General features: G+C 42.7%; 1 protein-coding gene and 1 pseudogene across 1 annotated transcript; one reads left to right on the top strand and one right to left on the bottom strand.

The window, feature by feature from the left end:
* Positions 1-1627: 1627 nt before the first annotated feature.
* LOC147021485 (protein FAM200C-like) lies at positions 1628-2398 on the bottom strand. Its single transcript, XM_085890443.1, has one exon. The coding sequence runs from the start codon at positions 2396-2398 to the stop codon at positions 1628-1630; it is 771 nt and encodes a 256-aa protein (XP_085746569.1).
* Positions 2399-15379: 12981 nt separating this feature from the next.
* On the top strand, positions 15380-16856 carry LOC147021486 (uncharacterized; annotated as a pseudogene).
* The last annotated feature ends 8158 nt before the right edge of the window (positions 16857-25014 follow it).

Genomic DNA, 25014 nt, shown 5'->3' on the forward strand with positions numbered 1-25014 from the left:
AGAGGGGGGTTGGAAATCGCTTAAAACATGGAGAAATGCAAAAAAAAGAAATCGAAATTTTTTTGAAAAAAAGTTGCAAAAATTTTTTTTCTCTAACAATTATTTTTTTGGGGGGGGGGAGGGGTTGGAAATCACTTAAAACATGTAGAAATGCAAAAAAAAAAAAATTTTCTCTCTAAATTTTTTTTAGGGGGGGGGGACTAAGTCCAAAATCTAATGGCATGATCCTTGAACCATACCTAACCCCCCCACCAAGTTTCGTCGAAATCCGTCGAGCAGTTTTTCCGTAACACTGTTCACAAACAAACAAACAAACAGAAAGGAGTGAAAACAGTAACCTCCGATCTTCGATGGCAGAGGTTAAATATACAATTTATGCTTTTTCAGTTGAAAAACAATTAAAAAGCGTACTTAATATTTGAAATGTAAAAATCTTGTTATTATTGTGAAAGCACCTTTATATTTAACAGAAGGAATGAAATCGTTCGATACAGCGTGGCAGGAGGCCGCAAAAGAATGATTGTAAGTAAATTTCAACGACTAATGCATGACGAAACACTTGTTTATGGCTAATATTAAAGAGAATGATGGCATAAGAAGAACTTAGCTTTCAGCATTCGGCGCGAAATGCCATGGTGGACGGAAATGACGTCTTTCGTTCGTGGGACAAAACAGTGGGAACAGAGACATTAGGACAGTGGTTCCCAACCTTTTCTGTGCCCCACACCCCTAGGAAATGTTTCGATTAATGTTCGCACCCCATACAAAAGTAATATCACATTTGAAGATGAAGAAGTCTAATTTATAATTTTTGAACAACAAATTGAACCACATACAATACTGCGGGTGAACAAATTGAACTTAAAAAACAAGCTTTTAACTCGATGCATAAAATGCAAGTATAAATTGAGCAATTAGATTCTAATTTATTCAGAAAAAAACTGCAAACAGTAAAATCAATCCCAAATGTGAACATAAAATTCAATGACTTCTTTGCTCCTGCTTCTCATTCACGATTTTGGCAAAACGTGGAACTTTCTTGCTGACTGCGATCCGTAGGTCTGCCTGTGGATTCAGGCAATTCCTAGATTTTGTCTTGATTGACAAAAGAGAACTGAATCCACATTCACACAAGTATGTTGTTGCAAATGGAATGAGGACACGGAGTGCTTTTTGCACCAAGTCTTGAGAACATATCCAGTGCTGCACACCAAAACTCCACCAAAGTCTTGCTTTCAAATTGCATTTCAAGAGTTCGATTTGTCCGCAAATCAATAAGATCTTCCTTCAGCTCTTCATCATCTGACATTTTCTCCAAATTATAAGAATATGGATTCATGATCCATTCTTCTGAAATCTTCAGGTCTCCAGAAGCAAAATACCATCAAACCATTCTGACAGCATTTCCAAATGAGCTACAATTTCTTCACGCACAGTAGGAGTTATGGATTCAGCATCATCAACCATCTCTTCTAGTGAAGGAAAATTTGAGAGACTGCCTCTTTCCATCCTTCGACGCCAAAGATGTAACTTTTCTTTGAAGGAATTCAACTTTTCACAAGCCTTCAATATGTTTATCCCTTTTCCTTGAAGAGAAATACTCAGGTCATTCATACGAGTGAAAATGTCAGCAAAGTAAGCCAGCATTTGGGTGTGATTCCTGTGATTCCAATGCCCCAACCAGATCACATTCACGCTCCTCCAGAAAAACTTTGATTTCTTCCCGCAGTTCAAAGAAGCGGGTAAAGGCTTGTCCTCGTGACAACCAACGGACTTCTGTGTGGAAAAGCAAAACTGAATGCTCACAACCCAGATTCTCACAAAATGATTTGAAGATGCGATGGTTCAAAGCCCTCCCCCTGATCCAGTTGATGATCTTCACACAAGTATCAAGGACTTTCTTCAAATTTGGAGGAAATGTTTTTGATGCCAAAGCATACCGATGAAGAAAACAATGGGTAACTTGCAAGTCTGGAATCTCCTTTTTCATCAATGCAGAAAATCCAGATTTATTTCCAAGCATTGCAGGTGCCGCGTCAGTGCACACAGAACCAATGACTTTGATATCTAAATCATGTTTGGCAAAGAAGTCTTTCACCAGCTGCATCACATCCTTTGCAGTTGTGTTTTTTGGCAGATCTTTACAAAACAGGAAATCTTCCTTCGCAGCACCATCATTGACATACCTCACTAATGCGATGAGTTGGGTACAACTGGAGACGTCAGTTGACTCATCCAACTGAATAGAGATTTTAAAAGGACTAGCTCTGACATCTGAGATGACTTGGTCCAAAATATCTTCATTCAAATCACTGATTCGGTTGTGAATGACATTATTTGATAGGGGCACCTGTTCAATTTTTTTTCTTGCTTCTTTGCCCAAGATAATTGTTGCCATTTCCAGTGTACATGGCTTGATGAGATCTTCCGAAATTGTATGGGGTTTCTTGGATTTTGCCACTCTATATGCCACTCTATACACCAGTGGTAGTACGCAATAATACGTATGACGGTCAACGTGCTAAGATAAATCACACTCAGTATGGAGAAACAATGCAAATTTGTAACACGCTGCAACAGTTTTCCAGCCCATCACCACGTGTACTATAACCAGTCACTCGCCCGTAAAAATGAACAAAGACAAATATGTTACGCCAACAGTGGAGGCGTAATGATGTACAATTATTATGTCAGATGTTGCGTAATAATGATTTTAAAAGCAATACTCTGACAATCAGTTACTTTACTTATATGTTAATTCTGTGATTCTCTGCTTTTGATTAAATACTCGTAAACGAGATTACTATCTACGCAACACAACCACCTACTACCACTTCTCAAGGCACACTGGCAGCTGGCTGAGTGATGACTCGTGACTCGTCACTCAAGGGCACAAGCCACTCTTTGTCGCACCCCCTGAAATTCCATCTCACCACCAGGGGGTGCGGGCACCCCAGGTTGGGAACCCCTGCATTAGGAGATCTGTGGAAGGGAGGGCGATGGGGCGGGGAACATGGGGTATACAAGATGGACATTACAGGGACTTTCAGGAAGGAAAGCAGGGAATTTGAAGGAGGTGGGTTTGGGGTGGATTAACGGGGGTAGAAAAGATGGAGGATTTGGATGGGGGGCGATAAGAGGCAGTGGTGAACAGCTGTTTTGAAGGCCTGGAGGGAAGAATGGGATTGAACAGAGTGAGGGAGTTTATTCCAAAGGCAGGAAAAAAAAGAGGAATGAAGGAGTGAATGTGAGCAGTGATTTGTGATTTTGGTAGTTTTACCAGAAGGGGGTTGTTGGTGGACCTTGGGCACCTTGCGGAAATATGGTGGGGACAAATCGTAGACACAGCAGGGTGGCGGTGGGGGGGGGCAAGACCGGAGAGGAGACGGTAGAAGAAAAAAAGACCACTGACCTGCCTGCGGTTTGAGAGTTTGAGGCCCAAAGACTCAGCCACATCGCGGGAGATGCCAATGATCTGAAATGCCTTGGTTTCCACAGCGTGAAGCTGAGAAAGGTGGGAGGCATTAGCACCAGCCCAGAGGGGAGAGCAGTACTCCATCAGGCTGCGGACAAAAGCTTTGTATGTGGTCAGGAGCTCAGGTGGGCTGAGGAAGGACTTTGCATAACGAAGGATTCCCAGTCGGCGACTGGCTTTGGAGGCCAGGTTGGAAATGGGGCTTTCCCAGGAAAAATCATGGCAGATAGTGAGACACAGAAGCTTGAAAGAAAGGACTTCTTCCAGAGGTTTGTTGGCAAAGTGGATGGGGGGGGGGGGTTCCAAACGGTCCTTTCGGAGAGACATAGTGAGAGAGTGAGATTTGTCCGGATTGAAAGACATGTTCCACGTGTTTGGCCAGTTTGTGATGTTACCCAGATATGCAGTGAGTGAAGAAGCTACTGCTTGCCGGTCTGAGGGATGACACATGGTATGGCAGAGGGTGGAGTCATCAGCAAAGAGATAAAGAGGATTTTCCAGAGAGTCGGAGAGATCATTGATGAAAACCAGAAAAAGAACAGGGCCCAGAATACTGCCTTGAGGAACTCCAGCCTGGACAGGAAGAGGGGATGATAGAACTCCATTTAGGGCCACACGTTGACTGCGACAGGAGAGGAAGTTTGTGAGCCATGAGTGGAGATGGCCTTGGATACCATAGGAAGAGAGTTTGGTGAGCAGGGCAGGGTGCCAGACCGTGTCAAATGCACGCGATATGTCTCGGGATATGGCTCTGATTTCATGTCTGGCATTGAGGACTTCCATCCATTGTTGGGAGAGCAGAAGCAGCATATCCAGGGTAGAGTGACCTGGTGTGAAACCAAATTGATGATTGGAAATCAAGCCATTGGGGAAGAGAAAGGATTTAATGTCTAAATCGATGATGGATTCCATAACCTTGCTGATGATTGAGAGAAGGCTGATTGGTCTGGAGTTGCAGTTTCTCCAGTATTTCAAAGATGAGTTGCCCCCACCCTCTTTTTTCCTTTTCAGACAAATCTCACACAACCTGGCAAACAGGCAAGTTCCTCCATTCCACAGCAGGGCATTTTCTTCACCCAACCCCACTTTTTTCATGATGGTTCTGCTCCAGTGGACACAAACAGCTGTTGCTTACATTTCTCCATTTCGGATGTACATTCTTTTTTTTCTCGAAACCAAACTAAAACTATATATTCTCTTTAAATAGGATCTTACAATTCAACTATCTTTCCACTGCATCCAGTACAATGACCTCACCCATTCATGCTAGATCTGAAGGTCAATTGTCCCTGCAACCTACTTTGCATAGCCAGGCAGAGATCGTGCACCCTCGCTCCGCACTCGATCTTCATATTGATTTCATTTTAATTCTCTCACGCTTCTAACCACAACAAAACTGTGTATATTCTCGACACACACATACTCACATTCAGTGAAACGTTGTACGCAAACTATTTCAGAACAATGACCCAATATAAATACCTAACATTAAATCACTTTGGTTCCATACGCGATGAATTAAATAATTGTGAAGTTAATTTGTTACCTGGTTCAGCATCCTCTGTTCAATCATCGGACACACTCTCTCAGCTTCCATCTCAGCTGGTTTATTATCCCCAATTATTTTTCACATCTCCATCTCTTCTGTCTTGTATGGATTCCCGGTGGCCTTAAAGGTCGCATTCACTTTCGTACCTCTTCTCTTGCTCTCGCTACTGGCGCTATTATCTGAATAGTTCCTCCCCATACTCCCTGCGGAGGGAGGCGAGCTATCGCCGGTAACATTTTCTGTACTTCTTTAAGGGTAGCTTGTGCGTCTTTTAAACTTCCATTTATGCTTGCACTCCTCATCTTCTCCTCTCTCTTAAGGCTCTATTTGGCCCAGGTACCACAGATTTTCCAATTGACTGGTTTTGGAGTCGTTTTGTCTTTATTTTTTCTCTCTCTGTTAATTCCCTTCTCAAGTTTTCAATGGTGACTCAGTGAAATCTCTGTTTTTCTGTTCACTCTGTCCACAACTTCGCATCATTTGAAGTTCTCCACCCAAAGGTCTCATTCATCCTTGCTGTGTGTTGTGTGTTAGCTCTCATACGAGCCTCGACAAGGTATACAAAAAAAAAAAATTAACTGGTTGTAGGAAAAATATTATTTTTGTAAAACTGAATGAAATAAGGAAATTAACGTTTGTTGAAAAAAAGGATTCAAGCGAAAAGAATTGTTCGATTTTTATTTGTTGATCGTAAAGTGCACTGGGATCAACATTTACACCATAAAGTAGCCTTGCACACCAAGCTCTGATTTTGCAATTCGCAACAAACTCCATCAAACCACAGGGGCCCCAATCTAAAAAAAAGTTTCATCCGAATCCATTCATTACTTTTTGAGATATCGTGAAATATATATCAGTCTAACCCGATCTCTCAATGGTGAAGAATCACTGAAACAATTATCAGATCCGGATCCAGATTCGGATCTTCATCAAAATCGAATCAATTCTTCCTTGTCACACACCCAACATGTCCGCGAAGTTTTGTCCGAATCCGTCGACAATTTTTTTGAGATATCGTGCTGTATGTCACTTCAGCCCTCTCTCTCAACGGTGAAGAATCACTTAAAAATTTTTAGTTGTCCGATTCGGATCTTCATCAAAATCTAATCATTTTGTCTTCGTCACACACCCAAACTGTCAACGAAATTTCATCCAAATCTGTCCACAACCTTTTGAGATATCCTGCACACAGACAAATAGACAGACAAATAAATAGACGGACAGAAAGGGATGATAATATAACCTCCTTCACCTTCGGTGGGAGAGGTAAAAATGGGTTATCCTGTTTCGTAAAGACTTTCACAATAGTTGCTGTATTTTCGATTATCGTTCTACTCTTTCCTCGAAGAAGCTCATGATGCATTGAGCTTGTCTTTGTGGTTTAAATTCCTGTGGAGTCTTTGAATTATTGTGCAAGTCAACAAAATGTGGGAGTTGTTATGAAGTTCTTCTCCAGAGTATACTTACTGCCAGTGATGCCAATGAAACCTCCCTTTGATCTTCATCCTTTTATGTACCGTACTTGCTCAATAACTGGGTGTGAATCTGGAGCTGCAAACAGAATGCTGTGTTCAGTCATGGAAAAATTGCCATCATCTAAAAACCTCCATGTCTCATGTTCTGTGCTTTGCTGTTCCTGCATATCTGTGACATATAATGGAACCCATCATCCATAGTTGTGTTAGACATGAGCATGACAATAAGGCAGGAGTTCTTTCGTTTTAGCCAAATAACACTTGCAGTGAGATGTTCGTGTGTGGCAGTGAATATCAGCAACAACTAAACCCGATTCATGTATTTTGGGAGGAATGTCTGGATGTCTTTGCCATTATATTTCCACTCCCTGAATCATTCAAATGGACGAATGGCAGACAGTGCTTGATGTATTTCAGTCACTTGTGATTTTAAAGGTTCAGCTTTGAAAAAGGTCTCTCCACCTACTGCCTGACTTTCTGATATCTACCCTTTCCTTGTTTGAGAAAAACACTTGTCAGTACATCGTGAAGACCACAATAAATGTTATTGTGTGAGTTTCAAGACATCTGCAAATGTGACGCCCTTCTAATATCTGTCCTACTGTCGCTGTTTCATACACACTTGATGCTTCCTCTGTTTCTTCCTTCTGCAGATGTCACTAAACATTCTGCCCTGGAAAGATATACGGAAAAGTAATAATTATTTCATGGTATAACTTACATCAATTTTACATCTTTACTCCAGATCAATTTGCCCCATTCCCATGTAAAACTTGGTTGTATAACTGTATGATTAAAATACATTGTAGAAACTTGTTAAGTTGTATGTTGTTTCGTACAATGTGAACAAATAAATTAAACAAAAAACGAGTTGGCAAGTTCTGTGAAACACTGAAATACAAACACTCGGATGCACCTGATACTCTCCATCAGGATGGAATGTAATAATTTTGAACTTTGTGATTCCAATAAGTTGTGATTAAAATTATTAATACTCTCAGCTATTTACGTATGTCACCAAAAAATAACTAGAACGGCACTCAGAATTGTACAAACTTCTGCCAGATTGAACAGTTCACGCTTGTATCTCACTGATTGGCTCGATCTGCATCCAGATAGACCTTAACCATAATCTAATTGGCTTGTTCCTGTCACCTTAACTCGTCCACCAAGTTTTGTACGAATCCGTCCATAACTTTTTGAGATATCGTGCTCCATATCGTTTTTGGTTATATATCTCCATTGTAAAGAAAATTGACGAAAAATTTCTCAAATCCATATCTGGATCTTCACCAAGATCGAATCAATTCGTCTTTGTCTCATACTCAACCTGCCCACCAGGTTTCGTCCAAATCTGTCCGTAACTTTTTGAAATATCATGTTTCCTGTACATAATTTTAGGCTCTATCTCTCAATGGTGAGGAATCACTCAGTTCCCGTTTATGGATTCTGATCTGGATCTTCACCAAAATCTAATCATTTTGTCCTCCTCACACACCCAAACTGTCCACCTACTTCCTTTCAAATCGGAGCTTAATGTTTTGAGATATCCTGCACATAAACAGACAAACAAACAAGTAGGCATCATGCAGTATTGTTACGGATTTGGAAGCCTCTTGCACACAGACAGTCAGCGGTCCCCGTAGCTCAGTTATTTCGATAAGTATGTGTTTATAGTTAGGGTCCCGTCCTTCTGTCTAATGGGTTAATTTCATGTGTGCGCTGTGGGTTTATTTTATCGTTAGGTTTTTACATCTTCAATCATTCCCTTCACTACTTCGCACCATCGACGCCATTGCCCACATGCGTTCGACCACGGACGTGAGCGGAGGTTTCCTCATCTCAGAGCTCCGACTCCGCCCAAGAAAGGACGGCATTCCCCCCCTGTCCAATCAGGGCAAAAATCACCTCAGGACTGACTCCGCCCCAGCCAGATGGAGTGTTCATCCCGACCAATAAGGGGAGGCCACAGATCGCCCGACAACACCTCGTCCAATCCGGAGGCGAGTTAGCTCAAGGTGGTTCCCTCGACCGGCGGGTGGGGGGGGTGGGGGGGGAGGATAAGAAAAGGTGGCGAGCTGTCGTAAAAAGAGGAGAGTAGAGTCGTCATCGTCGTCTTTGCTCTTGGCCCTTTGGTCTGTCGTCGTCTGCGGTCGTGGTCTGCGGTCTTTTCCGGGGCTCCTTGTGGTGGTGGTGGTGGTGGTCGAGCAGCCAGGACCGTGGTGCTCGATTGTCATTTGTGGCAGCCAGGATCATGGGCTCGTGGATTCAGGGTCGTGGGTTCGAGTCCCACCGTGGTGGGTTGGAGTCGGTGTAACCGCACGAGGTGGACAGGTACCCGGCCAGACTCTGTTCCCCCAGCTGAACTATCCTCCTCGGCTGGAGGACCTAATAAAGACCTGGTGGGGTCCATTTTCTCTTGGTGTGTGGGTGTTTGTGTGTGTGGCGCCAGTCTCTTAAGTAAAATTGTATAAGTGTTGATTGCTCATTGTACATTGCATTTTATTCGTGATTAATTCTGCACTGTGTATTATTATTGCAAATAAATATCTGTTAAATGTTCCAGTTCGTTGCCTGTCCTTTCTACCATTGACCCAGCACGGTGCGGGCTTGAGAAGTAGTAAGGCCATTTGTGCCATAAATTGTCGTTGGGACCGTCGCGGCTCTGGTAACTCCCGCTCGTTTACGCCGGACCCAAGTCGGAACATGCGACTTGGTTCGGACAAAGTCGGCCGAGGGTGTGGCTTCCCCGGTAGCGAGATGGCGTGAGTACTTCAGTAAATTGATATAGACAAGTGGACCCTACCTCACGCCATCAAAATATTGGCGACCACAGTCCTTCAAGTGACCCGTCAACTCTGGAGTTATCCGGGGTGATGACCTTTTAATTCCGGTGATCGGTAGAAAACGGCCCGACTGCACCGTCTGACGGTCGTCCTCGCCACCGAACCCTGGCCCACAATAGTATGTCAGGTATGACGGAAATCATGTAAATGAGGTCACAGTCACCTTGACCTTTGACATATAGAGTCAAAATATACAGCCTCACTTTTGTCCTTCCAAATACTCTGGTAAAGTTTGACGAAGATAGCCGAAAGCATTCACGATTTATCGCACTCACAGACATACATACATATATTAAAACATACAAGCGAGACAGACCGACATATGAGGAAAATTTTCAGTTTTTGTCACAACAAACAGAATAATGCAAAAAGACAAACCAATATATTGGAAAAGTCTTCGATTTTCACAAGTAACAAGAAAGGTGTTGTGCATAGCATGACACTTGTGAAATCCATAAAAACAAATTTGACCTTAAAATAATTGGTGGTTGAATTTAGTGACTTCAAATTAATCAGATGAAAAATGACGATTTCACAAATCACACCGAAGATGTTGACCTTTTGGCCTGTGTTGACCTTAAATAATTGGTGGTTGAATTCCGTGACCTGATGTGCAAATCCTGTTCAAATTTCTGCCCAATCGGATTGAAAATGAGGATTTTCGAACTACAACAAAGTTGGTGACCTTTGGATGATGGTGACCTTTGACCCATATAGTGAAAAAACATCGACAGCCTCACTTTTGTCCTTTGGAATCCTCTGGTAAAGTTTGACGAAGATATCTGAAAGCGTTTGTGAGTTATAGTGCTCACAAACAAGCAAGACACAGACCGACATGTGATGAAAATTTTCGAATTTCGTCATAACAAACAGACAGTGGTGAAAACACCTCCATCCACCGAAGGTGGGCAGAGCTAATAACAGTGCAATATTAAAAAAAACAGAGATGATAGATCAATGCTTAGAACAAAATGTTCCCAAGTGGTTTGCATATTGAACTCTGCATCTTTCTTTACAAGCTGAAACATGCTAACCTGCAGGTAAAAAGCTTCTTCCCACAACCCCTCCCAACCTCACCCCAACCACCACCTTTCTTCAGTGGAACACACTTATTTAACTGGAATTTACAAGTGCAGAGTGTTGCATGACTTCCACATCCCATTTACACCATAAAGTAACCTTGCACACCAAGCTCGGATTTTGCGATTCGCAACAAACTCCATCAAACCGCAGGGGCTCCAATCTAAAAAAAAGTTTAATCCGAATCCATTCATTACTTTTTGAGATATCGTGAAATATATATATCGGTCTAGCCCGATCTCTCAATGGTGAAGAATCACTGAAACAATTATCAGATCCGGATCCAGATTCGGATCTTCACCAAAATCTAATCATTTTGTCTTTGTCAAACACCCAACCTGTCCACAAAATTTCACCCGAATCCGTCCACAACCTTTTGAGATATCCTGAACACAGACAAACAGACATACAGAAAGGGGTGATAATATAACGTCCTTCACCTTCGGTGGGAGAGGTAAGAATGGGTTATCCTGTTTCCTGAAGACTTTCACAATAGTTGCTGTATTTTCGATTATCTTTCCACTCTTTCCTCGAAGAAGCTCATGATGGATTGAGTTTGTCTTTGTAGTTTAAATTCCTGCGGAGTCTTTGAATTATAGTACAAGTCGACAAAGTGTGGGGGTTATTATGAAGTTCTTCTCCAGAGTATACTTACTGCCAGTGATGCCAATGAAACCTCCCTTTGATCTTCATCCTTTTATGTACCATACTTGCTCAATAACTGGGTCTGAATCTGGAGCTGTAAACAGAATGCTGTGTTCAGTCATGGAAAAATTGCCATCATCTGAAATCCTCCATGTCTCATGTTCTGTGCTTTGCCGCTCCTGCATATCTGTGACATATAATGGAACCCATCATCCATAGTTGTGTTGGACATGAGCATGAAAATAAGGCAGGAGTTGTTCAGTTTTCGCCAAATAACACTTACAGTGAGATGTTCGTGCGTGGCAGTGAAGATCAGCAACACCTAAACCCGATTCATGTATTTTGGGAGGAATGTCTGGATGTCTTTGTCATTATATTTCCACTCCCTGAATAATTCAAAGGCACGAATGGCAGACAGTGCTTGATGTATTTCAGTCACTTGTGATTTTAAAGGTTCAGCTTTGAAAAAGGTCTCTCCACCTACTGCCTGACTTTCTGATATCGACCCTTTCCTTGTCTGAGAAAAACACTTGTCAGTACACCGTGAAGACCACAATAAATGTTATTGTGTGAGTTTCCAGGCATCTGCAAATGTGACGCCCTTCTAATATCTGTCCTACTGTCGCTGTTTCATACACACTTGATGCTTCCTCTGTTTCTTCCTTCTACAGATGTCGCCACACATTCTGCCCTGGAAAGATATACGGAAAAGTAATAATTATTTCATGGTATAACTTACATCAATTTTACATCTTTACTCCAGATCAATTTGCCCCATTCCCATGTAAAACTTGGTCGTGTAACTGTATGATTAAAATACATTGGAGAAACTTGCAAAGTTGTATGTGATTTTGTACAATGTGAACAAATAAATGAAAAAAGAAACTGGAGTTGGCAAGTTCGCTGAAACACAAACACTCTGTGTTTGATGCACCTGATACTCTCCATCAGGATGGATTGTGATAATTTTGAACTTTCATCACCAGAAGTCCAATAAGTTGTGATTAAAATTATTAATACTCTAAGCTATATACATATGTCACCAAAAATAACTAGCACAGCACTCAGAATTGTACATACTTCTGCCAGATTGAACAGTTTATGCTTGTACCTCACCGATTGGCGGGAAATACATCCAGCTGGACCATTGGACTCTAGCAGACACGGTCTGCTATAAAAGGTTGTTGTATATGGTTGGATTCCTTAGACCCACAGCAACGACTTCTGGGTGGACAACCTTTCTGACAAGCTACGGTTAACCTGCAATTGAAGATGGCGTCCAATATGACCGCCATCTCTCAAAAATTCCATCAATCTCTGTGTGTGTCTGTCTGTCTGTCTGTCTGTCTGTGACCGCTGTTTCCTGGCAACCATTGGTCCAATCTAATTGAAACTTGCCGGGTATATTGCTGGGGACCTGAGTATGTGCCTTTTCAAGGTTTGATATTAGTCGGACAAGTGGTTCCCAAGTTATGGCCATTTATTTACCAAACCAATGACAGGACACGGTGCTATGACATCACAATTGACGTCACAATTCTTCTTTTTATTTATTTTTGTACGTACGGGCATGCACTAGTATTTTTAAATCACCATAACGTCGTAAATTGTAAACAAAGTAGAAACGTGAATGAAATGTGCTTTTGTAGGTTTTCATACATGGGGAATCCAACACCATATTCAGTTTTGAGGTTAAATGTGAAAAACAACTGCTTGAAAATCATATTTATTGCAAAAATTGTCTTTTTTGAAGATGAATAATTTGTCGATCAGATAAGATCCACAAGTAGGTTGATCCTATGTGTCCAAGAATAAATTACTTAGTTTGCAGTTTTTTCCAGTTAGGATCGTCTGCATTCCTTGTGACTGCAGATCGTCGCCGCAGCCGGTCACGTCACAGGAGGAGTGACGTCACCGAACAGTCCAGCAACTCCAGTGACGTCACGTTCAGCACGAGCACATTTACGTCAAAAGGAAACAGCCCCATGGGCTGTGGAGCACGCTGTATGGTTTATGTCGATTTATTCACGCTTATCTGTTTCTAAATTGTTACCAAGCCTCGAAGTTGTAAGTACTCATGTACCAGCTATTGTATCGTTTTCTTATTGACTGACATTCCTGGTCATTGTTCCTCTGTTTTTAGTGAAACCGTAACGTCAACCTTTCTATTATCGTCACGTCAATGGTCCCTGTCAATCGCTCATTTCATTCGTTAACGTCTATCGTCATCCAAATCGTACCACTCTCCTCAATCGTCAATGTCAACCTCATCGTCTCTCCATCGTGATATGTATGGTCATTGATAGTCGTCTTAACCGCACGTGCATCTCAATCGTCTAGTGTCCCGTCTTTCTATAGTCAACGTCCTTTCATCGCTGAAAACATAGCTGAAGGCACAGACCGTACTCGAAAAAGACCAGTGTCGCTGGAGCCACAGTCACAAAGATCATGTGGGCAGAAACGTCCAAAACTGTGTGATCTGTAGTGGTGTGGGCATTGTGCAGTGTACATGTAGTGAAGCATATCAGAAGTTTGCATGTACTCTAGTTGCTGGTATGCATAGTATGGTGGTGGTTTTGGTGCAGGTGATTGCATGAGCGGTACGATGATGACACAGGCAGAGAAACGGGTGCTGGAGGGAAGCTTGTCACTGAAAAAGGAACCCAAGGGGAGACACCAGGACACTGACATTGACTACAGAAAGTGCATCATATGTCAAGAACTTGGTGCAAAGGGACTATATAATATCATAACAACAGACAAACTAGTTTTGGCCATGAAGGCTCGACAAGATGAGACATTTGATAGACTCAAACATGACTCGGCTACTGGTACATGGCTTACAGACAAGATACCCTAATGGCACAGTAAGTGTAGAAACTGGTACACGAATGAGAAGAGTTACAAACTTTCTGAAAAGAAGAACCATGGAAGAAGTGATGCTGAAGACTTCAACTTGCCTGGGTGCAGCACCTCTTCTGAGCATTCAAGGTTAACCAGGACAAACACACCAACATTTGATGCGAAGAATGCATGCCTCATCTGCAACAAATGGTGGATGCATGGAAAATAGCCAACATGCAGAGTATTGACAGATAACAGTCAGCAGAAGATCATAGATCAGGCAAAGCAACTAAAAAGAGAGGACATTCTCTTCAGACTGGTTATATTAGTAAAGGCCATGACATGGTGGCCAATGATATTGTTGTGGGCCGGGGTTCAGTGGCGAAGAACGGCCGCCAGGTGGAGCAGTAGAGCTGCCTCCCACCGAACACCCGGAATTTAGGTCGTGACTGTCGGACAACTCCGAAACGTCATGGGTCCCTTAGCGGACCGTGGTCGTCAATATTTTGGCGGCGTGGGGTAGGGTTAATTGCCTAATTTCAATATACCTAAGTACCCACGTCGTCCATCTACCGGGGAAAACCACACCCTCGACCGACTTTGTCCGAACCGAGTCACTATCTCCGATTTGGGTCCAGCGTAACCGAGCGGAGGCTACCAAAGCCACGCCGGACCAAATGAACAAGTTACGGCACGAACGGCCTTACAATACTTCAACCCGCACCGTGCGAGGCCAATGGGAGAAAGCACAGAAAACGAGCTGGCACATTTCACAGGGGTTTATTTATAACAATAATCAGGGAGGGAGCACAAAAAGAGCAGAGTTATCACGAATAAGAAAATGTAATTTACAAGGAAAGGAAAACACTTATACAATTCTACTTAGAGACGGGGCCCACGGACACACACACACACACACACACACACACACACACACACACACACACACACACACACACACACGAAACTGGACCCCGTGAGTCTATTCGGTAGAGCCGGGCCGGGGTACCTGTCCCGCATCGTGCGGGCACACCGACTCCGAACCACCACGGTGGGACTCGAACCAACGACCCGAAGTCCACGGCCCACGAACGAGACCAAGCCACCACGACCGCAGATGCTCAGCCGACGCCACGATCACTCCAGACGCTAAGCAGTCACCTCGATCACTCCTCTACGTTCACCACCACCACCACGGTGAGCCACCGCAAAGGACCGCAGACCACTCGAACCACGACTGCAAACCAAGCCAATCACCACAATCACTGCTCTACTCCCTTGAGGTGGGAGCCGTTTCTTTTCTCGCCACTCGCCTCCTCATTGGATAGTCCCATCGCGTGATCCGCTGGCCGTCCCTCATTGGACAGGCCCATGGTAGGCGGGGCAACTCCCACCTTTCTGGGGCGGAGTCAGATCTGAGGTGATGGAGGCTCCACGCACGCCTTCAGGCAAAAACACGTGGGCAATGGGGACAGGGTTGAGTGAGGGTGGTGTCGTTGTTTTTGTTGTTGTTGTTGTTTAAAAATGTAACCAAACAATAACTCTTAGCGCACACACGAAATTCCCATTAGACAGAAGGAGGGATCCTAAATATAAACACATACTTATCGAAATAACTCAGCCACGGGGACTGCTGTCTGTTTGTGTGTAAATGGCTTCCAAATCCGTAACAATATATCATACCACAAGCCATGCATTTCTGCATTCAAAATACATCGTATCCCCACTGGGAAATCAACAAAACTAAACCTGTATGATGTTGCATTCGAGCGACTCCATGAACAGCTAGAGATCCCCTTTTCCATGACATGTGTGGGTATTTGGTGAAGTCACTGCGGGACCAATACAGGGCCATTTTACGAGAGCTCGGAGTTAAAACAGCATCGTACCGATCGATCACCCTCTAATTGAAGCTGCAACAGAAATATGGCAAGCGAACTTACATTCTCGATCAAAGCTGTGGATCGGGATTCATTTGCGCATCAACCATACCCCTTGGTGATGCACTGCAGAAACTGAGGCACCAAGAAGCAGCACGACATGAGGATGAAAAGCATCGTACACTTCGGCATGCAGCAAAGATACTCCGAGCAAATTGCAAGCAATGCAAAAGACAATGCCAAAATGAACAGTCAACAGAAATTTCTTTTGCAGCTGCTGCCAGACTTATTCCTGATTCCCTCTTCAATTTCACAGCTATGCTGCCAGTGAGACACCAACAAAACTGCAGGAATCTGGGAGAGTACTGGTCAACCAGCCAACAATAGAGAAGGCCCTCATCGCATCACAGCAACTGCTGCAGCATATTGCTGGTGTACCCACACCATTGGCAATAGCCATGGCCTACCATGTGTTCAATCAGACATGCAGTAAGTCTTTGGTATTGCTGCACAACAGGTGAACCATGCTGAAACTACTCCCACCAACAGAACCTACATTCCTTCTAGATCTACAGCGTGCAGCTCTTGCAACTATTAGAGATAAGACTGCACATGTTGCCAAGCCTCAGCTTCCCCCATTTGTGGATTATGGTTGGACTCTGGAGGATGGCAAACTAGTTCCAGTCCTGTCAACTCAACCAGCCTGGCCACAGACAATTAGAAAGGCCATTGCATGTGGCGGCACCAAAGACTGCAACAAGAAATGTTCCTGTGCCAGGAAGAATGTGGCCTGTTACATTGGATGTCGTTGCCAGGGATCAGCCACCAAGTGCCGCCGAGTGAAATACACTGCAGCATTTGACAGCAATGACAGCAGTAACTCGGACAGTGACAATTAACTGTATAACCATCAGCTGTTCACATGGACACTAGTATTGCAGCATTATATTGAGTGGTAGATCTGTTCATATGATACAATATTGTGGCGTGCATCACTGAAATGAATTTTACGAATATTTGCCTCAACCATTTCGCTTGCATTCCAAACTGTGAAGCACGTGCAGTAGTTCATTTCTCATATAATCTGTGATCTTTGTCACTAGTACCATTGTGTACCATTATTGTTCTTACAATGACTGTAAACTACTGTGTATTGTTATTGTTGATTTTCTGTGTCAAGGTCGACTTAAAATAATACAATAACATGTAATAAATGGTATAAAACACATCATATCACTCTGAAACCATCATAAATAGATTCCGTGACCTAGAAAACCAGAGAAACGAGGTATTACACATGAAAATAGACAACAATTGACGACGTAATGGTGATTTAAAAATATGACGGCCATCTTGGACGCCATCTTGAATTGCGGAGTGACAGAAGCCTGTTGGAAAGGTTGTCAACCCGGAACTTGTTGCCGGGAGCTTAACGAATCCAACCATATGCAACAAACTTTTATGGCAGACCGTGTCTGTTTTCACAAAAAATGGGGGGTTTTCCCCCTGGGTGTCACCTCCCTAACTCGTCCACCAAGTTTCGTACCAATCCGTCCATAACTTTTTGAGATATCGTGCAACATATCGTTTTTGGCCATATATCTCCATGGTAAAGAAAAATGACGAAAAAATTTCTCAATTCCAGATCTGGATCTTCACCAAGATCGAATCAATTCGTCTTTGTCTCATACTCAACCTGTCCACCAGGATTCCTCCAAATACGTCCATAACTTTTTGAAATATCATGTTCTACTGAACATAATTTTAGGCTCCATCTCTCAATGGTGAGGAATCACTCAGTTCTCATTCACGGATTCGGATCTGGATCTTCACCAAAATCTAATCATTTTGTCCTCCTCACACATCCAAACTGTCCACCTAATTGCTTTCAAATCGGTGCTTAATGTTTTGAGATATCCTGCACATAAACAGACAAACAAACAAGAAGGCATCATGCAGTATGTCAGGTGTGACGGAAATCATGCAAATGAGGTCACAGTCACCTTGACCTTTGACATAGAGAGTCAAAATATACAGCCTCACTTTTGTCCTTCCAAATACTCTGGTAAAGTTTGACAAAGATAGCAAAAGCATTCACGAGTTATCGCACTCACAGACATACATACATATATTAAAGCATACAAGCGAGACAGACCGACATATGAGGAAAATTTTCAGTTTTTGTCACAACAAACAGAAAAACAGACAGAATAATGCAAAAAGACAAACCAATATATTGGAAAAATCTTCGATTTTTGCAAGTAACAAGAAAGGTGTTGTGCATGGCATGACACTTGCGAAATCCATTAAAACAAATTTTACCTTAAAATATTTGGTGGTTGAATTTATTGACGTCAAATGGAAATCCTCTTCAAATTTCAAATTAATCAGATGAAAAATGACGATTTCAGAAATCACACCGAAGATGCTTACCTTTTGGCCTGTGTTGACCTTAAATAATTGGTGGTTGAATTCAGTGACCTGATGTGCAAATCCTGTTGAAATGTCTATCCAATCGGATGAAAAATGAGGATTTTCGAACGACAACAAAGTTGGTGACCTTTGACCCATATCGTCAAAAAACATCGACAGCCTCACTTTTGTCCTTTGGAATCCTCTGGTAGAGTTTGACGAAGATAACTGAAAGCGTTTGCGAGTTATAGTGCTCACAAACAAGCAAGACACAGACCGACATATGATGAAAATTTTCAATTTTCCTCAAAATAAACAGACAGTGGTGAAAACACCTCCATCCACCTAAGGTGGTAGGAGCTAATAACACTGCAATATTAAAAAAACAGAGATTAATTATACATCAATGCTTAGAACAAAATGTTCCCAAGTGGTTTGCATATCGTACTCTACATCTTTCTTTACAAGCTGAAACATGCTAACCTGCAGGTAAAAAGCTTCTTCCCACAACCCCTCCCAACCTCACCCCAACCACCACCTTTCTTCAGCGAAACACACTTATTTAACTGGAATATACAATTGCAGAGTGTTGCATGATTTCCACATCCCATTTACACCATAAAGTAACCTTGCACACCAAGCTCGGATTTTGCGATTCGGAACAAACTCCATCAAACCACAGGGGCCCCAATGTAAAAAAAAAGTTTCATTCGAATCCATTCATTACTTTTTGAGATATCGTGAAATATATATCAGTCTAACCTGATCTCTCAATGGTGAAGAATCACTGAAACAATTATCAGATCCGGATCCATTCATGACTTTTTGAGATATCGTGGAATATGTATCAGTCTAACCTGATCTCTCAATGGTGAAGAATCACTGAAACAATTATCAGATCCGGATCCAGATTCGGATCTTCATCGAAATCGAATCAATTCTTCCTTGTCAGACACCCAACATGTCTGCCAAGTTTTGTTCGAATCCGTCCACAATATTTTGAGATATCGTGCTTTATGTCGCTTCAACACTCTCAATGGTGAAGAATCACTTTTAAAATTCTAGTAGTCCGATTCGGATCCGCATTCAGATCTTCACCAAAATCTAATCATTTTGTCTTTGTCACACACCCAACCTGTCCACAAAATTTCACCCGAATCCGTCCTAAACCTTTTCAGATATCCTGCACACAGACAAACAGACAGACAAACAAATAGACGGAGAGAAAGGGCTGATAATATAACGTCCTTCACCTTCGGTGGGAGAGGTAAAAATGGGTTATCCTGTTTCGTAAAGACTTTCACAATAGTTGCTGTATTTTCGATTATCGTTCTACTCTTTCCTCGAAGAAGCTCATGATGCATTGAGCTTGTCTTTGTGGTTTAATTTCCTGTGTAGTCTTTGAATTATTGTACAAGTCGACAAAGTGTGGGAGTTATTATGAAGTTCTTCTCCAGAGTATACTTTCTGCCAGTGATGCCAATGAAACCTCCCTTTGATCTTCATCCTTTTATGTACCGTACTTGCTCAATAACTGGGTCTGAATCTGGAGCTGTAAACAGAATGCTGTGTTCAGTCATGGAAAAATTGCCATCATCTAAAATCCTCCATGTCTCATGTTCTGTGCTTTGCTGCTCCTGCATATCTGTGACATATAATGGAACCCATCATCCATAGTTGTGTTGGACATGAGCATGAAAATAAGGCAGTTCTGCCTTATTCCGTTTTAGCCAAATAACACTTGCAGTGAGATGTTCGTGCGTGGCAGTGAATATCAGTAACACCTAAACCCGATTCATGTATTTTGTGAGGAATGTCTGGATGTCTTTGTCATTATATTTCCACTCCCTGAATCATTCAAAGGGACGAATGGCAGACAGTGCTTGATGTATTTCAGTCACTTGTGATTTTAAAGGTTCAGCTTTGAAAAAGGTCTCTCCACCTACTGCCTGACTTTCTGATATCTACCCTTTCCTTGTCTGAGAAAAACACTTGTCAGTACATCGTGAAGACCACAATAAATGTTATTGTGTGAGTTTCAAGGCATCTGCAAATGTGACGCCCCTGTCTAAAAATTTCTTATTATTTATTTATTTATTTATTTATTTATCTATTATTATTATTGGAATTTAAGTACGAAACAGTATTGAATTTGACACGATATATCGTACCCCCTGCTTTGATTCTTCGTACCGCCAGGGGGTACACATACCCCCGGTTAAGAACCACTGCTCTAAGCTATATACGTCAGGTCAGGTCAGGTATGGGAGCATGTGCCAGAACAGCGCGTCGCTGCATCCACTTTCCGCCGGTACTCCAGGGGCCTCCGTCTGGCCATCCCCCAGGCAGATGCCAGGCCCATCCCCATCTCCTTGAGATGATGGTCAACCTGTTGCAACCATGAGGCACGTGGTCGGCCCACTGGCCTCCTCCACTCATGAGACTCCCTCGCTGAGAGAATCTGATGAGCAGGATCAGCGTCAGGAAAACGAGCCACATGTCCATACAGCCGCAACTGACGCTCACGGACTATGCAGGTAACAAATCTCATCCGAGTCTCTCTCAGCAACCGCTCGTTGAAAACAAAATCCGACCAGCGATAGCCAAGGATTCTCCGAAGAGACCTGGAACCAAAGGAATTAAGTCTCCATCTCAGATCCTTGGTCAGAATCCAAGTCTCACACCCATAGAGCAAGACTGGAAGTACCAAGTGCCTGAAGACTCGGACTTTCGTCCTCCCGCACAGGTACCGGCAGCGCCACACCCCATGATCCAGTGAATCCATGACTCCCCAGGCCCGACCCAGACGTCTATTGACCTCTGACTCGCAGCCAGCAGAGACATGAATATCACTGCCAAGGTAAGTGAATCTCTCCACGACCTCAACATCCTCACCACAAACAGACACAGACAGGAGAGCAGCATCCAAGATGTCACCGAAAGCCTGGATCCTAGTTTTGACCCAAGAAACCCGTAATCCCAACGGCTCCGACTCCTCATTCAGCACCTCGAGGGCCCCCAAGAGGATGTCTACAGTCTCCGCAACGATGACTGCATCATCTGCAAAATCAAGGTCCGAGATCTTGACATTCCCAAACGATGCACCGCAACTTGATCTCTCCGACATCCTCCCTAAAATCCAGTCCATACAAGTGCTGAAAAGTGTGGGGGCAAGTACACATCCCTGACGAACTCCAGTAACAACTGGAAATAAGTCAGAGATGGTACCACCACACTTCACAGCACTCTCAGTACCAGAGTAGAGTTCAGACATCAGATCGATCAGTTTTGGTGGCACCCGACGAAGACCAAGAATCCTCCAGAGGACATCCCGATTCACCGAATCGAACGCTTTACAGAGATCAACATAGCTGCAAGCAGCCCCTGCCGAAACTCTCGTCTGCGTTCGGTGAGGACACGAAGTGCAAGGATACGGTCCATCGTTGACCTCTTTGGTGTAAAGCCTGACTGCTCTGGACGCTGGTGCTCAAGCAGATGGTGGCGAACCCTATCAAGAATTATCCGAGCAAAGACCTTGCCCGGCACTGAGAGCAGTGTCACCCCTCGGTAGTTATTGCAGTCTTGGCGATCACCCTTCCCTTTCCAGAGAGGGACAACAAGGCCCCTCTTCCAGTCATTTGGGATGATGCCTGTGTTCCAGGCAGAGCACAAAACTGCATGCAACGACACGAGTGCAGCATTTCCACCAGCCTTGAGAAGTTCAGCATGGATGCCACAGATCCCTGGAGCTTTGCCCCGTTTCAACTGGTTCACCGCAGCCCGTGTTTCCACAAGCGAAGGTGTATATCAGTATGTCACCAAAAATAACTAGAACGGTACTCAGAATTGCACATACTTCTGCCAGATTGAACAGTTCACGCTTGAATCTCACTGATTGGCCGGATCTGTACACAGATAGACCTTAACCATAATCGAATTGGCTTGTTCCTGTTACCTCCGTAACTCATCCACCAAGTTTCGTTTGAATCCGTCCATAACATTTTGAGATATCGTGCCACATATCGTTTTTAGCCATACATCTCCATGGTAAAAAAAAAAAAAACAACATCATGAAAATTTCTGAAATCCCGATATGGATCCTCACCAAGTTCGAATCAATTGGTGTTTCTCACACACTCAACCTGTCCACCAGGTTTCGTCCAAATCTGTCCGTAACTTTTTGAAATATGTGATACTCTACATAATTTTTGGCCCTGTCTCTCAATGGTGAGGAATCACTCAGTTCTCTTTTTCGGATTCGGATCTGGATCTTCACCAAAATCTCATCATTTTGTTCTTCTCACACACACAAACTGTCCACCTAATTCCTTTCACATCGGCACGTTTCAAATTTGACCAGAGGTGCATCTCCTCCTGTATAATTTTTTGGGATGTGGCTCATAGAGAGCTCGGCGTTGTTGTTGTTGTTCTTCTTCTTCTTCTTCTTCTTCTTCTTCTTCTTCTTCTTCTTCTTCTTCTTCTTCTTCTTCTTCTTCTTCTTCTTCTTCTTCTTCTTCTTCTTCTTCTTCTTCTTCTTCTTCTTCTTCTTCTTCTTCTTCTTCTTCTTCTTCTTCTTCTTCTTCTTCTTCTTCTTCTTCTTCTTCTTCTTCAGACAAAACCTTGAGGACTCGACTCTTTCACATACACGATCCGGATCTCCTTAAATACTAAACACCTGTACACATCCTCACATTGAGGGTGCCTTTTGAGAGCGTCTATCGTGAACTTTGAAATATATTCGGACATTTGCTTTAAAGTTTCGAAAAGTTCACGTTACTATTTAAAGATGAATCCATTTCATATATTATAATTTCGTAAATACACTATTTTCTCGTCATGAATGAAGATCGTCCATGACGGACATGACGTGACGGCAAGTGACGAAATATCGGAAGTTGTTTTTTTTTTAATTAATTCTTCTTTCTCTTCTTGTTGTTCTTCTGGTGAAGACAAAACCTTTAGGACGCGGCTCTTGGACACATTTGGCCTTGTTTAGTCATAATTATTACATTGTAGATCATGTGATGCGGGTGCCATCTTGGAAAAAACAAAAAACTTTGCACTTCTATATCTCCGAAACCACAAATTAAAATTTTTTACACAAGGCTCTTTGTCAACGACTCCCCATGGAGAATAAGATTCTTAAATGATGATGTCATCTCTGTCTTCATTATGACATCATAATTTAACAAATGTAATGCTTGATTCAATACGAAATGAAAAAAACAATTTCTTTGCAACTGTTGGTCCAATTGACACAAAATTTTGCCAAGACATTCGTCTCCTCCTGTAGAAATTTGGAAGGATAACTATGACGTCACGGGTCACATGGTACAGGGGGCATCTTGGAAAAACTGAAAAACTTTGCACCTTTATATCTCTGAAACCGCTCCATTGAAAAAATTGAAGCATGGCTCATTGTAATGTACTCCGCATGGGGAATAAGATATATTAATGACAAGCCGGTAGGCGACGAGAGATTCACTAGGATCGAAGCGCTGGATACGATGCTTTTCATTCTGACCGATCCACTGACGAATATTCATTGCCAAGACGTATTGGTTCACAGACAATTGTTCCTCTGCCTGGCAAGATTTTTCCTATTGCGTATTTTGCCAACTGGCACTCCTCATAAAAAAATGACGGAAAATAAACACCCTATTTTTGAAGGACTACCATTTGAAAAATAATGGGTTTGCTGGTTTGTGCTGTGAAGCCTCGCGTTGCAGAAACACACACACACACACACACACACACACACACACACACACACACACACACACACACACACACATAGACACACACACATACACACACACACACACACACACAGACGGAAAACGCGATAAACTTCTCTCAATGCTCTTGTTTGACCACACCTCCTGAGCCACACAATATTTTTCATAAGACAAGCTGTTAGCTTGTTAACGCTCACTTTCCTACGCCACTCCCACTTTAAATAATAAATAATTTGAGGTGGTGTGTGGGTTGTGGAATCGTTTTCGGTAAATAAATAAATAATTGAAGGTGGTGTGTGGGTGGGGAATCGTTTTCGGTAAATAAATAAATAATTGGAGGTGGTGTGTGGGTTGTGGAATTGTTTACGGGAAATAAATAAATAATTGCAGGCGGAGTGTGGGTCGTGGAATTGTTTACGGTAAATAAATATGTAATTAAAGGTGGTGTGTGGATCGTGGAATAGTTTACGGCAAAGAAATAAATAATGGGAGGTCGGTATGTGGGTCGTGGAATCGTTTTTGGTAAATAAATAAATAATTAAAGGTGGTGTGTGGATTGTGGAATCGTTTACGGTAAATAAATAAATAATTGGAGGTGGTGTGTGGATCGTGGAATCGTTTACGGAAAATAAATTAATAATTGGAGGCGGTGTGCGGGTCGTGGAATCGTTTTCGGTAAATAAGTAAATAATTGGAGGTGGTGTGTGGATCGTGGAATCGTTTTCGGTAAATAAATAAATAATTAAAGGTGGTGTGTGGGTCGTGGAATCGTTTATGGTAAATCAATAACTAAGGTGGTGTGTGGGTGGGGAATCGTTTTCGGTGAATAAATAAACAAATAATGAAAGGCGGTGTGTGGATGGTGGAATCGTTTACGGTAAATAAATAAATAATTGGAGGTGGTGTGTGGGTGGGGAATCGTTTACGGTAAATAAATAAATAATTGGAGGTGGTGTGTGGTTGGGGAATCATTTTCGGTAAATAAATAAATAATTGGAGGTGGTGTGTGGGTGGGGAATCGTTTACAGGAAATAAAGAAATAATGAAAGGCGGTGTGTGGGTCGTGGAAT

The sequence above is a fragment of the Eptatretus burgeri genome, chromosome 8 (assembly GCF_056783735.1).
Source record: "Eptatretus burgeri isolate ZD-2024b chromosome 8, Ebu_testis_v1, whole genome shotgun sequence".
NCBI classification, from domain to species: Eukaryota; Metazoa; Chordata; class Myxini; order Myxiniformes; family Myxinidae; genus Eptatretus; species Eptatretus burgeri.

What these genes read in the sequence shown, in the direction of transcription:
- LOC147021485 (XM_085890443.1), bottom strand. Translation starts at nt 2,398, where the DNA reads ATGGCAACAATTATCTTGGGCAAAGAAGCAAGAAAAAAAATTGAACAG.